At 35.7% G+C, this 14,744-nt stretch overlaps 1 protein-coding gene across 1 annotated transcript; it reads left to right on the forward strand.

Moving 5' to 3' along the window:
- The first annotated feature begins 374 nt into the window (after positions 1 to 374).
- LOC121429153 lies at positions 375 to 13,619 on the forward strand. Its single transcript, XM_041626083.1, has 10 exons — positions 375 to 822; positions 5,013 to 5,143; positions 5,627 to 5,865; positions 6,320 to 6,632; positions 7,235 to 8,046; positions 8,735 to 8,842; positions 9,460 to 9,592; positions 11,395 to 11,511; positions 12,013 to 12,165; positions 13,064 to 13,619. The coding sequence occupies exons 2-10, from the start codon at positions 5,036 to 5,038 to the stop codon at positions 13,199 to 13,201; spliced, it is 2,121 nt and encodes a 706-aa protein (XP_041482017.1). The 5' UTR covers positions 375 to 822; positions 5,013 to 5,035; the 3' UTR covers positions 13,202 to 13,619.
- The last annotated feature ends 1,125 nt before the right edge of the window (positions 13,620 to 14,744 follow it).

Consider the following 14,744-nt stretch of genomic DNA (forward strand, 5'->3'; position numbering starts at 1 on the left):
ATTCTGGAAGACATTGTCATGATGACATTAGCTCATTCATAGCATAATGACTATTACACAGCGAAATAATAACATACTTAGAAAACTACATAAACGGGTATAACTTCGTCATTTTCCATCATACTTTGATTAATAATCGAGTGTTTTGCCATATTCAATTTCAGTTACACAGTTCATTCAGGCTATATTCTTTCTGGAAAAGTCAAATATCAAATATCGAATAAAATTTAAAGACTTTTTTTGTACCCTTTAGCTACTCCCGGATCTTACTTTGCCAAAACGCTTACGTACAATTCCTTTTCTTTTTCACCCCCCCCCCCTCCCGCCCTCACAAAAAAGTCACAGTCGTGATGTATCTGCACATAATAAAATCAACAACTGAAGTTAATACATACTTGCTTTTATCATTCGCCAGGAAAAGCGTCATATTTATCAGCCTGACCAAAGGTCGCTTTATAGGTCCAACAACGGTGACACTCCAACATAATTATAATGCTTTAAAACTATCTTTGTTTGTTGCGAAGGGAGTAGATAACATTCTTCTACTCAGTGCACAATGACATTGTGACGCTGGATATAGTAACAGGGGGATTTTTCTTATACCTTTTAGTACTACGTCTGGAGTCTGGACCTGAAGAGAGAACGAGACAAGTATTATCTGTTTAGTTTTTGAATATATTCACAGCTTTGCGAAACACATTGATCTCTGTGCTGTAGACCAATGTGGTGGTTAGAAAGGAAGAGCTGACATGTATTGATACGTAATACAAGTTATCGAAGCAGGCGCTTTTCCAGAAAGCATATAAGACCAGTTCTTTAGAGGTAAGTTCGAACTTTATTTTGAAGGGGTGGGTTGTCTTTCGTCTGATAGATACGGGTTGATCCGGGGGCGCGGATGCGATGACAACTTGTTTAGGGGCCAAAATGTGTAAATTAAGCCCTCGAAAAACTTGTTTAGGGGTTATTTTGCATACAGAGGAAAAACTCGTTTAGGGGTGTTTGGAAATAATTTGGTCACAGCAGTGACCGTACAGCAATACATTTGAGGGGGGGGGGGGGGCTGATGCTAAAGAATGCAGACCTGTACTCAATGACTTATTAATGTATCATTTAATTATAAATTTACATGTAGAATAGTTCATTCATAATATGTTACACATTAATTTACTGATTTATTCGTCAAATCGTGCATTTATGTGGTGTGGATTGAATTTGGTTAAAGACATGAAGATCATATACCTCTTTATTTCATATGTTATTGTTTGAACGCCATTTGATTATAATGTATAAGAGTGTCCGAGATAGTTGAAGATATATTCATTTCGATTAAATCGAGAGAAATTAAAAGACTGTTGTATTAAACCATTGAGGATTATTTTGGTTATATTTTTTAAAATTGATTTTGGGTAATCTAGGTGAAATTTCATTTTAGGGTATAACTTAAACGCAAGATGGTCCTGTGTATATAGGCAATAATTTCCAATATTAAATCCTATTTGGCAAAGAGATTTACTTAAATCGTTCCCATATCCATACACTCAAATTAAGCTCGTTTTGAATTTATGATTACATAATTCATCACGAGAAAACCACTGATAATGCGATTGTGGTCATTATATATTTTCCCCAACTAATGACAAATGTTAATTATCAATATTCCGTCATTTTCATGGCAAATATACCTTACTCTTGTCATTCCATTTCGTTTCTCCCTCCCTTTTTGAAATACTTTAATGTAGACCTATTAGTGACATTCTTCTAATTTTACCTGCCCTTTACAATTTTAAATTAATTTAAAAACAATTTTATCATCTGAAAAATCTATACTATCCACGTTGATCATTCATATAATTTAATAATTTTAATGGAACCTTTAAATATATTACAAGCGTAGTTTACTACTTTCATATCTACTACTTTTGACAAAAGTACGATTATAAGTGTTTTGTTCTTCTTGACGTTTTTCCTATTTATTTCCTGCCCTATTTGATCTTACTCATTCTACCAGGGCTCAAATATATAAATGAGAATGAAAGTGAAACATATTGGGGTGGTTAATGTAATTGATAAACAATAATATACACAGACGCAGGCATGGGATACGCCATGGGTATTTTGAGGGGGGGGGGCTAGATCGCAACAATGGGATTTAATTTATTTTTAATTTTCAACATCACATTAAGCCGTCTGTTTTTATTTATTGTTCATTTCACATTGTTTTGTCCCTAACTTCTTTCATCTTCTCTCCTCTTCTTTTTGAGCATTCCAAAAATCATGTGGGTTATTTCTCCTTATTCCCTTCGAAATATATTGTCCAAAGCCAATCGACGTCGTCCCGTGTAATTGAAAATTCATTCTTCGTGTCTTTTGTTTGCTGAAATATCGAAAATGGAATATGAGCATGATTCGACATTCAACTTGACGATTCGATTATTATACCACAAAAATTGTCGTATGTTCTTTACTTATGAGAACAGATTTTTGTTATAAACTCATGATGCATTGAACGCACAAGGCATAATGAAAATGGGAATTGAAAAGTTACACATAGAGAAGAGGTAATGCAAATTTTAGAAGAATCAGAAGGAGGAGAAGGAGTGAAAAAAAAAAGAAGAAAAGGAAGAAGAAGTAGAGAAAGGAGAATATTTTTTTTGTTATTCAGAGATTCGTGATCATAATTACAAGTCATGATAATTCCAGTTATTTTCAGGAGACATAATTTGTATTTCTCGCTCGCTATGCTCGCTCGTAAAAAACCATATTCAAGAGGATTTTATTCCAGCAACATGATGTTAATTATCATAAAGTTTCTCTTTCCTCTGCATCGAGGTGTCTGGTCATCTCTGAAAATTACACAGAAAATATATGCCCTTCTTGTATGGGGGGGGGGGTGATCAAAGAAAATATCGTTGTTAGTGAAGGTATAAAGAGAAAGTTAGTCAGCAAACTAAGTGTCAAAATTAGTCATATTCAGCAGAAATAAGGATAAAATGTGAATGTTTTAAGATATTTTGGAATTGTCATGCTCATGATTAACTCTTTTCTATACAACAATAATCGGTCGCTGCCATAGGCGGCGGAAGCGGGGGATGGGGGGGGGGGAAGATCCCACCTCAATTTGAGGTGGGGGGGATGGTCCCCCTCTAAAATTTTAGTTGATATCGTACCCCCCCTAAATTCATATGGACCCCCCTAAAATGTGTTTGATCCCCCCCTAAAATTTCGGGTTTTTTTTTTGCTTGTTAACTTTTTTACCTGTGTCCATAACAAAATTTCAGGTGGACCCCTCCTAATTTTGTTGACTTCCGCCGCCAATGGTCGCTGCGCCCATTCATATTGAAGTGCTTTAAATGCCCAACAAGTTAAACGCAGTCCCTTATTTGGGGATAGCGTCAGTGGCGGATCTGGGGGCCCTTTTGAGAGCTTTAACAATTTTTTTTACATAAATACATCGTTTTTACCCCTTTTGAAAGGAAGACTTTTTTCTTTTTTTGCGTGTCAAATTTTCCGTGGACGAAATGACCTTCAATTTTAGGTGAAAACCTTTTTTTTGTTTTGCTTGTCAATTTTTTATGGGGAAATTGTGCCCCCCCATTGGAAAATCCTGGATCCACCCCTGGATAGCATGCACGTCCGCCTTCAATCAAAGAAAGAGAAAAAAAATAGTTCTTCCCCCTCAACAGGAAACATTTTCCTTCCGTTTTGTGGTGACTATTAATTGGTCCAATCTACATAAAATATATCCTGAACTGACGCAGACTGGGAATTTTCTGTAGTTAAAATCCGGTTTTATTTTCTTAGGAAATTGCAATCGCAATATACGAGCCAATGATGGGGTCAACAATGCACTTATGAAGCAAAATTAATGTATATTTTACTATTAATTAGAGAAAAAGATAAATGGTCTTATTTTTTAATCTTCCAAAGTCACTTATTTGCACTGTAAAAAATATTGGGTAAAATTTTAACCAGTACGAGGGTAATTATGTGTCCAACCAATTTGGGGCAGTATTTTACCGAATGCAGGAAGCGTATTGTCCAGTAAGGTTAAGAAATAACCAGCAATTACTTTAGAATGGGCAAAGTTTTCATCACACTCGATAAAAATAACAATGCCCCCCAAAATGCCCAATATTGGTTGGCCACATAATTACCCTCATGAAGCATTTTTACCCAAAATTTTAGAGTGCATAGGGCTACTGGATGCCACGTGTTTCATTCACTATTCTCTTCAAACTATTGGTTAAAAACTAAATTTTGTTACAAAATGGAATCATTAATTTTTTAGCCCATCCCCCAAAAATCAACACCAAATAGAATCGTGAAGATGAATTGATACATATAATTTTAAATTGTTTACTAATTGTTTACTAAATTGTTTACTAATCTTAAATTGTTTACTATTATGTGAACCTGACAGTTCAATTTATATATTTGTTGCAATTACTGTTGTACTGTATTTCGTTGTTATTAATTTGATTTGTCATTGAGAAGATATCTTGTTATGTTTGAATAATAATAAAATCCCTGTGGAGGGGAAACAAATTGAAAAAAAAAATATAATTTTAAAATAATCACAAAATGATTACAAAGAGTAAGTCTTATCATTGTTAGTATTCATTCCACGCTACAGCTTTCATTGTGCCAATTACATGTACTCTCGCTTCAAGAACATTAGTATGAGCTTTGGAAAAGGTGAATCATATCGAAAAAAAAATAAAAGTGCATAGCGAGCAAACCCCCCAAATTGAGGTTTGAAAACATTTTATTTTCAGTACATTTGGGCATCGCTTATACCTCAGCTACATTTGCTCAATGGCGGCCGGTTGGCGAGTCGAAAACATCCATTTTATTATTTTTTATTCGAACTATAGGTGGCATAAAACCATGAAAACGGTGCATGTTTTCGACTTGCCGTAAGACCGCCGAAAAGCAAATGTGACTGAGGTATTCATGAAATTATAAGTTAAGTATGCCAAATACTTAACAGAGTAATGTTGCTTACCTTTCAGATAGTGCGTCAGGATCTCAAGCGATGGCGCAGATGAAAGATATACCCGCGTCAATACTTGCGTCAGACGGCAGTGAAGTGAAGGCTGGTGTACTATCGATCCTTGAAAAGAAGGGCATTAAGATGTTAAAGGTAAGTTAGTGGTATGTCGTTAGCCTATTTTAGCATCCACTTCGCAGACGTTTTCGGCAACGTTGAGAATCTATTAAAAATTATTAGAGGTCATTGTCGAAAGTTGTTGGACCGGGACAAGCAAATCGTCTTAAGATTCGGAGCAGACGAACAATTACAAATGTGTCGACTTTCCAGAGTCCAGGACGGCACTGCTGTTTTGATTCATCGATTTTCGACACGGACTGCTTTGTCATGAAGAGCTTTTTGCATAAGATAATCAGAGTTATAGAAAGCGTCTGCGAGTTGATTTCTAAAATGCCCTTTTGTGACGTGATGTTGACCAAAACAGCGTCTCTGGTTTCAAAATAGAATAATTTTCAATGTAACATATATTTAATAATCTTCTTCTCCTTGTTACTAACTGGTCAATGGAGTACGGGTGCCTTGAATTAACATGAGGCAACCGTTCTAAAATATATAAGCTTCCTTTTGTCTTTGCAGACGAGTGATTACCAGTTGAACCCGTTATATTGGCGGCTCGTATCATATGCTAGCCAAACGTACCTTCTAGGCTACCCTAAGCAGTTTGGAGGAGTAAAGGCAACCAAGAAACTCTTGATAAAAGGATGTTCTATCGAGATGAATCTACCAGACAAGGTGGTCGTTTCCCCACACAGCAACGAGACATTCCTCTGCATCCAGTGCGGCGAGAAAATAATTTTTCTGAAGGCAGAGAGCAAGTAAGATTTCCGTTTGTTTGGGCGAATGTAGTCGCAGGAAATGATTTCAAAAGAATTGTCAATAGTTTTGTAATTTTTGTCATTCTAATATTGTATCGAGACCTTAATTTTGTCTTGTTTTGTTGTATTATGTTAATGATCTGAGATTATTCAAGCCGTTATCCTTGGGAATATGAAAACTGATCTTTGAAATCAAAACAAATCAAAACAGAGGTAGGTTTCAGGGAAGATATCCACTTTTCCTGGTGAAATTTATAGGATGCTCTTTTCTCAGTGTTGTGATATGATTCAATTTCTTGAGGTGTGAGTTAGTTCATTGTTCAACGTTGCGTGTCAAAAGTACGTAGAATTTTCATCATGCATAATGTAATTTTTCTCCAAAGAGGAACAAATTTCAAGAACCAAGATATTTTTATCTGTCTTGCACCCCCCTCCTCCCCCGATCTCTATTCAGACGGCAACGTAACAAATGGGTAGACGCCATTCGCAGTGCCATGGAAGAACCGATTTATCATCCATCGACGGCTTCGACAGCAAGCACGGACTCGTCCGAGTCCTTCGACATCCTTAATCGCACCCGGGATCAATTGCGAGTTTCAAGTAGCGTTCACCAAACGGCGGACACCGCACCGCGACCAGGGCCTGAGTCGCGAAGGGTGAATACCACTCCCGCTGGTCACTTCCAGGATGCACATCGAGACTCCATCTCATCCATCCCTTCCAGTGCCCAAGCCTTGGCGCACCAGAATCGAAGATCTCCCAAACTGGTGATTATTATTATTGATTCTCTTTTAAAATAGTATGCTACGTCACATCTGTATGTAATGGCAATTTGCATCCACTGCGTTTAGAAGGATTATTTTCCGTTCTTTTAGTATAGACCCTAAGCAATTGTATTCTGTAGATCCATATTCTAATATGACAGTCATGTGATCATGCTTGGCGATAATTATGAACAAAGATTTCGAGTACTTTTGAAAACAAAGAGTAACTTCAGTAATTTTCTTCTTGCCATATCCTCTGTTTCGGGTTATGGACCGGTTATGGAATCCTGTATTAATTCAATTACTTGTACATAATTTTTCTTTCTTCGTCATAATGATGTTTATGCGAATTAAAGAAACATATCAAGCAATTGGCTTATAATGACTATTGCATGTGACATAATGCTGATAGGCTTCATGCACGAGGAGAATAAATTGAAAAAGAGAAATCATCAATAGCATTCAATGCGAATTTATTATTTACCAAACATTATTTCAGTTTTTGAAATTCCTGGACGACGCGATCCCATTAGAAAGGGGAATCATTTCTGGCTTGGGTACAAAATAAAAGTGTAATTACGAAATGTCTCTGTTCACTTCTGCAGCCTGCTGCCAATGATCATCAATCCGAGCTATCGGCATTCCACTCTCTCAACTCTCAAGACAGAATGAGAAGCTCATCCATAGGCAAACGAGGTTCTGATAACTTGGAAAATCGTAATGACCTTGATGAGTACATATACGGACTTGAAGAGATCAGAGACAGCGGCAAGGAACATGGCTTCAACATACGACCGTTTTCTTCATCGGCGAGCACCAGCCAACCGAATTTGCGCCTGAGTGTTCCGGACCAGGATAAGCTGAAGAGGCTCAGCGACGGACAGTCACGATCTGTGCCAAAGACACTTCACCAGGCTTGCCCAAGTGAATCAGGATACGAAGTCCCGACGCCAGGCGGACAAGATCAGGAGGAAGAGCTTTATGAAGATTTTATATCTGATTTGAACTCCTACATTTCCGTCCAGGATTGCGACGATCGATCGTCGGTCTCGCATGTGGACAATCTAGGACTCAAGAGTGGAGGGACCCACTTCTACCTTGAAGAAAACCACTATGACGTGCCACCAGAACTCCCAGCGCGTAATTATGACGACCCGCGCAATGTAAAGGAGGGAGCACCGTTGAGGAATAAGTCTTCCAAGAAGACGCGTGCACCGCAACCACCTGCAGCCCCCGTCGATCAAATGGATTCTATTGAAAGGGAAAAGACTGTTTGCTTGGAAATCCAGAAACAGAGTGAGCACCATGACCAACTCGCAGGAACGGATAGACCATCAGGTGGTGACAAGGTGAAAGAAATAACTGAGAAAATGAAGAGTAATGATCTGAAGGACGAGTCGCTGCACGCGTATATCCAGTGAGTATTTTGTTCGCCTAAACATAATGACAGATTTTTGGAAGATAAATGGGATAGATGTCAGTTATCATCAGAAGAAACACCATTTACTCAATGTAAATTTAAGCAAGATTTCGAAAAAGAGATAATTATATATGTCAGTTTTAGGATTTTTTTTTTTGGGGGGGGGGGGTGATTTGTTGGAAATGGAGAGGTCCACTTGAAGCTGTGCCTGTAATTCGTGGATCCCTCGGATGAAAGTATTCGATACTAGTAAATTACATAATTGAAATAATGATAATGGCCAATTACAGAGAACACAAAAAACCCAAAGTCGTTACAATATCCAACATTCAGTAAAAAATAACACGTTGTTTAAACCTGTCACTCTAACTAAAGGTTGTTTTAAACAACTTGTTTAAAAAAGTTTAAACAGTGTTTAAGAAGTCTAAACATTCGTTTAAAAAGTTTAAACAGTAGTTGTTAGAGTGATGGGCTTAAACAACGTGCTTAAAATTTTAAACAACGTTTTTACAGTGTATATGAGTACAGCATTAATGTTTTTAATCACCGTAATACTAACTTCAGGTTCAGGAAAAATGACCCTCATCTTGCTGAAGCAAAATATTCTTTATCAAACCGTCATGACACTAAAGAGTAGTATACATAACATTTTACAAGTTGTGTTCCGTATTTGTTTCCTTTGTAGGAGATTTAGGGGTGAGCTGTTTCGTAAAGATGGTTTCATTGTCGAAGTAGATAAAACCGACCTATCTCCACAAACTATCAAGTTGGTGTGTGTTGGTGATTGCATTTGGTGAGAAAACAAAAATTTTTCTTTCATTTCAGTACGGTGATATCCATAACATTTGGCCCAAAAAAAATCTTACAGTATATGTATCGTTTGTCAAGGAATTGACAATGAACTGTCAATTTGATTTCACCTTTGTGTCCATTCATTTTGAGAAAAAAATCCCGTCACTTATATTTTACATGGTAACAGTATTTCAAAAAAGGTAGTTTGTTATGATTGCATTGGTGCATATAATGGGCCAACATTTTTTTAAAGGTAAATGTTGGATGACGGGTGGTTTTTTTAATGAATAAAACAAGTTTGATAAGCCATTGCTTCTTTCATCAATTTCATGGAGAAAAACCTAACCCACCAGATATTCAGAGAAGTTTAGTGAAAAGTCTTATTTATACATTACACTTCACCGACTAACATAAAATACTAGTAATTCCCAGTATCTGCATGTATGGTTGAGGGTGATGGGATACGTGTGTGTGTGGGGGGGGTAGGGGTGGGCTGGGGTTACATTCTTAAGTTGCCTTTAGTTTTTATTTAATTTACCCAATCCGAGCGATATGGGCTATGGTCTGAGATAAAAAAAAAATAAATATGTATCTCCCTTTCTGTTTTTTAACAAATAGTGTCGCTGCACTTCCGGGTACCAAATTGCACTCTTTGCTACACGTCGATGACGTCATAGTGAAAGTAAATCGACAAACCCTGCCCTCTGTAGATTTCTGCTATACACTCTTCAGCACAACAGATGAGAATAAAGTAAGTCTCATGTAATATTATTTTACCGTTTAATCATAATTATAGCAATTTATGCGATTTGTTATAGCGCCATATCCATCTCAAGGCGCACAAGTGGAGGGGGGGGGGGGGGCAAAATAACACAGCAACCCTATACATATTATACCGTGCGTAGTATTTCATGTCCGTTCTTCTTCTACTTGCTTGCCTCCCTATGCTCTTTTCTTCTCTCTCCTCTTCCTTTCCCTGATCTTAGCCCCCTTTTTGTTGTTAATTCTTGTTTTTTATATAGTTTCACAGGCGTATCCAGACACAAGCACCTGCTTTCTTTTTTTACGCCTTCTTCCATATACATAATTTACATACTGTATTTTGCATTAATTGTTGTTATATATTCATAATATCATTGATTTGTATATTTCATTTGAAAATGGATGAAAAAGTCAATCGAAAGAAAATAAATTTTAGTTGCATTGGATTTTCAAAAATACGATAAATACTACAACCTATTGTATCTTTAATCGGTTCTCTACGTATAGACATGTACATAAGATATTTGTTTTTAGTATAATTTGTTTCGCGGCTCCCTTGAAGACATTCAATTCAGTTTATTTATTCAACCATCATCAGGTACAAACAATTACATAAATAAATATAGATAATCATACAAATACTAAATATAACAATAGAATGATGGTTTGGTGACCCCGGAGAAAGAAGAGCTTATCAAAAGGGGCCACCGAGTTTAAATGTACACTGAAAATATACAATAAATAATATAATAACACTAAGTACACCGATGCAACAGCCGTGGGAAAAGGGGGAGGGGGACTTTCAATGAGATTTAAAAACAACACCAACATATAACTCCATGTTGACTCTGTTCAAGTCTGTGTGTACTTTTCGAAAGATTCTTTCTGGTAATCACAATAATTTATTTCTTAATGTCTTTACTTTATTTATAATGTATAGGCCTAACTAATATAATTTATTGCCACAAGACATGTCCATGATTCAGCATGTTTTAAATCGTTCACCGCTCTTAGTCTCTAAACCATTCGTGAAATTTCACCCAATTCACTATTTTATTTAAAACAATTTATTTTAATATGCATTTTTCTTCAGTGACAACCCCAAAGATTTTCAAACTGGTGGAAATGCAGTGACAGAAAAGTATTAGTGCTTGCAAACTTGAATATGTCTTCATATCATTTTAATAATTGAAACATGTTATACATGCACGTCATATACCCCTTTGTGTTGTAGTTTTAAATCTAATTGTTTTTAATCTGGAACAATACACCACATCTTATCACAATATTCATATTTTTGGCGGTTTGTAGTTTGGCTACTGCACTAATATGGTATTACATCTCTAGCTATACACTTATTCCTCATATTAAGTAAAAACTCTTTCCAAAACATTTTTTTCTAGATTGCGATGAACATGGTCTTTCGTGATTTTCCCCTCATAATGTGTGACGACTTTGAAAGTATTCTGTTTTGCATTTCATCTCATCAATGTCTTTATCTAAAGCTCAGTTCATGTTCCCAGGCAAGAAAGAATAAAAATATATATCTGTGATGAACGACAATGCTATTCGTGGGGTTGCACCACTTTTAGAACTGATGAAATATTGCAGGCAAAATAACTTTCTAAAATAAATATCTTCTTATTTTGACAGTTGGTCCTAAGTGGAACGTGGAAAAAACATATATCCATAAGAATCGTTTCTTAGATAAATATATATATGCCTTTATACCTTATTTTTCAATTGAAACTTTCAAAGAACTACACTTTGTGTATTTCTCATTACCTATAGGTGCAGCTTCATATCAAAAGGGTAATGCATGGGATCATGTGTCACGTGACCTTGTCAGCCAATGGGGATGTCGATTCTCTGGGTCTCGAATTCGGGAACCAAAGTCAAGGCAATGAGGTAAGTGTCCTGCTTTAGATCTGCACGCATTAATGTTTGCAATTATTCATACGTATGTAGTAAGCTTTATATTTCGCCCCATTAATTGATATTTATTGATATAAATAAAATTCAAAGTAATAAGTAAATAGAGTTATAATTTTGTTATAAGTACGTTGGTAATTTAGTTTAATGAGGCAAACTATTGAGGGGTTAAAATCGGAATGCGGTACACTATATTTTAAATAATTGCCAGCAATTTACGAGCGAAGCGAATTGGTCAAGTTTCATCAAACCCATTGTATAAAAAAGTAAATTTTGTCATAAAATCATCTATCGATATGTAAACATGGTAAACAAAGTCAAAATGGCATATTGCCAGACATTCAACGAAATTCTACGACACTGGAATACGTTTTTTTTTTCCTTGGGGGGGGGGGGGAAGGGGGCATCAGAAACCACCCACATCTCCTTTGCATGTAAAGTGGTCTATTAATATCAATATTTTCATACCTCTTTCAGGTTACATCAATGGATTTTGATGGACTGGTAGCGAAGAGTGGTTACCCTTCTCGGCCGCAAACACATGGTGCAGTCAATGGTGGAATACTGGTAAATTGGAGCTTAGTTGAGATAAATCAGTCACCAGTCTCCTTAGATAGCTCCCCAAAGGATGTAAGTAATATTTACAGATTTTTATCATAATGTATTTCAAATATATTCAATTAAATGATGGTATAATTGATAAAGATAATATACCGCTACTGTTACCACGGGGGGGGGGGGGGGGCTTCAGCCCCCACTTTTTTATTGCAAAAACGTAAAAAACGACCTACTACTACTACTACTACTATACTACTACTCTTAATACTACTACTCTTAATACTACTACTCTTAATACTACTACTACTACCATATACTACTATCATATACTAACACTATTAATACTACTACTACTACCATATACTACTACTATTAATACTACTATTAATACTATGTACTACTACTATTATTACTACTACTACTACTACTACTACTACTACTACTACTACTACTAAATCTACTACTGCTACTACTGCTACTACGTCTACTACTAATACCACGTCTACTACTACTACTACTACTACTATACTACTACTACTAGTACTACTACTATTAATACTACTACTATTAATACTACTATTAATACTACTATTAATACTATGTACTACTACTATTATTACTACTACTGCTACTACGTCTACTACTACTACCACGTCTACTACTACCACGTCTACTACTACTACTGCTACTACTACTACTACTACTACTTCTACTACTGCTGCTGCTGCTGTTACTACTACTCCTAGTTTCACTGCTAACATTTTTTTTATGAGGAGGATAATGATGATGATGATTATGATTATATTTACAACCAAAAGGACAGCACCAACATTATTTCTAATAATGCAAATAAAGATTTATAATATTGAGATAATAAAAGAAATAATAAAGCGTTTGTTTCTTCCTATTGGCACACACCATCATTATAATTAACATCATACAATATCAATGTTTTTCTATTTATTCGTAGGTTTTGGATCAGATTCGGCGATCAGGGTGTGAGCTAGCTCTTGTGTTTATTCCAGTTGATATCACCAATGTCTTCAGGGAGAAATCTTGTGAAGAATTCACTCATCAGAGTTCTGGAGCAGAAGGGAAATGTAGTTAGACACACTCTCGACGATTCGAAAATCCATGACCACCCCCTCCTCGATTTTCTGTATCGGGAAATACTCTAAAATTTGATTTAAAGACCAAGTCAATCGGGCCGCGATTTTTTTTTTTTCATCAGTACTATAAGGCATCCGCAAAACAGCGTATTAGATTGTCATTACCACTGCCCTCTCACGTCGGTCGGTTGCACAAGTATTGATGAAAAAAAAATATCGCAATTGGGCCGAATGAAAAATGCTGTCTTGGTAAGATGGATACGTTTTAAATGTCCACTGATATCGAATGAAAAATAACAAAGTAATATAATTCTTAAGTTGGTATCACTTCAAGGATTTGTTGCAAAGGGATGAAAATGCCAATCTTTTTAAAACTATGTGGATGTAATATTTTTTCTGATATTTACTCTTGTTTTATGTATATATATATATATATATATATATATATATATATATATATATATATTTCAAAAATTATCGACGACTTGATGAAAGCCCAGCAGATACTTATGAATACTATTACCGTGCGCTGGCCACCAGCCTCCACTAAATCAAATTTAAAGGACAAGTCCACCCCAACAAAAAGGAGATTTGAATAAAGATATTAAAACAATCCAACAAGCATACTACTGAAAATTTAATCAAAATCGGATGTAAAAGAAGAAAGTTACATTTTTTTAGTTTCGCATAATTTCACAAAATAGTTACATCCTGGTAGGTATACAACTGATGACATACTCACTCACCATTTCTGTTGTATTTTATTATATGAAATATGAAAAATTATAATTTTCTCCTCATTGTATTACTTCAGTGTCTTTAAGTGGGATAGAGCTTAAAGGAAACCAAAACCCAAGAAGAGAAACAATCTTATTGGAAAGAGTAAAATGGGAGGAACAATTTAAAAAAAGTTTCATCAAAATCGGTTATGAAATAAGCAAGTTATGGACGATTAAAAAGTCTTGTTGTACTTACTATGTGGATCCTTAAATTGGCAAACATGCTTCAAAATGGCTGATTTTGTGGACAACTCTCCATTTGTTTTGTACACATATTTTCAGATTTTCCCCTTTATTTTACATATTTCATATTATCTCCTCCTGACCTTGACATATATGGTGAGGATTATATTTTCCCATGACATATGTTGTGCTCAGAAGGAGGCAAGATGCAATTTGAAAGATAATGAGGAAAATCTGAAAATTTGTGTACAAAACAAATGGAGAGTTGTCCACAAAATTAGCCATTTTGAAGCACATTTGCCAATTTGAGGATGCCCATAGACAGTACAACAAGAGTTTTCAAACTCCCATAACTTGCTTATTTCATAACCGATTTTGATGAAACTTTTTTTAAATTGTTCTTCTCATTTTACTCTTTCCAATAAAATTACATCTCTTCTTGGGTTTTGGTTTCCTTTAACTTTGGTAATCTCTGCTATATATTCTGTGTGTATTTCACGTTTTATATCAGTCAAGCAGCATTACTAATGCAATTTTCAATAAAGTACTATGATTCGATTTTTATATGTATATAACTTGT

The sequence above is a fragment of the Lytechinus variegatus genome, chromosome 15 (assembly GCF_018143015.1).
Source record: "Lytechinus variegatus isolate NC3 chromosome 15, Lvar_3.0, whole genome shotgun sequence".
Lineage (NCBI taxonomy): Eukaryota > Metazoa > Echinodermata > Echinoidea > Temnopleuroida > Toxopneustidae > Lytechinus > Lytechinus variegatus.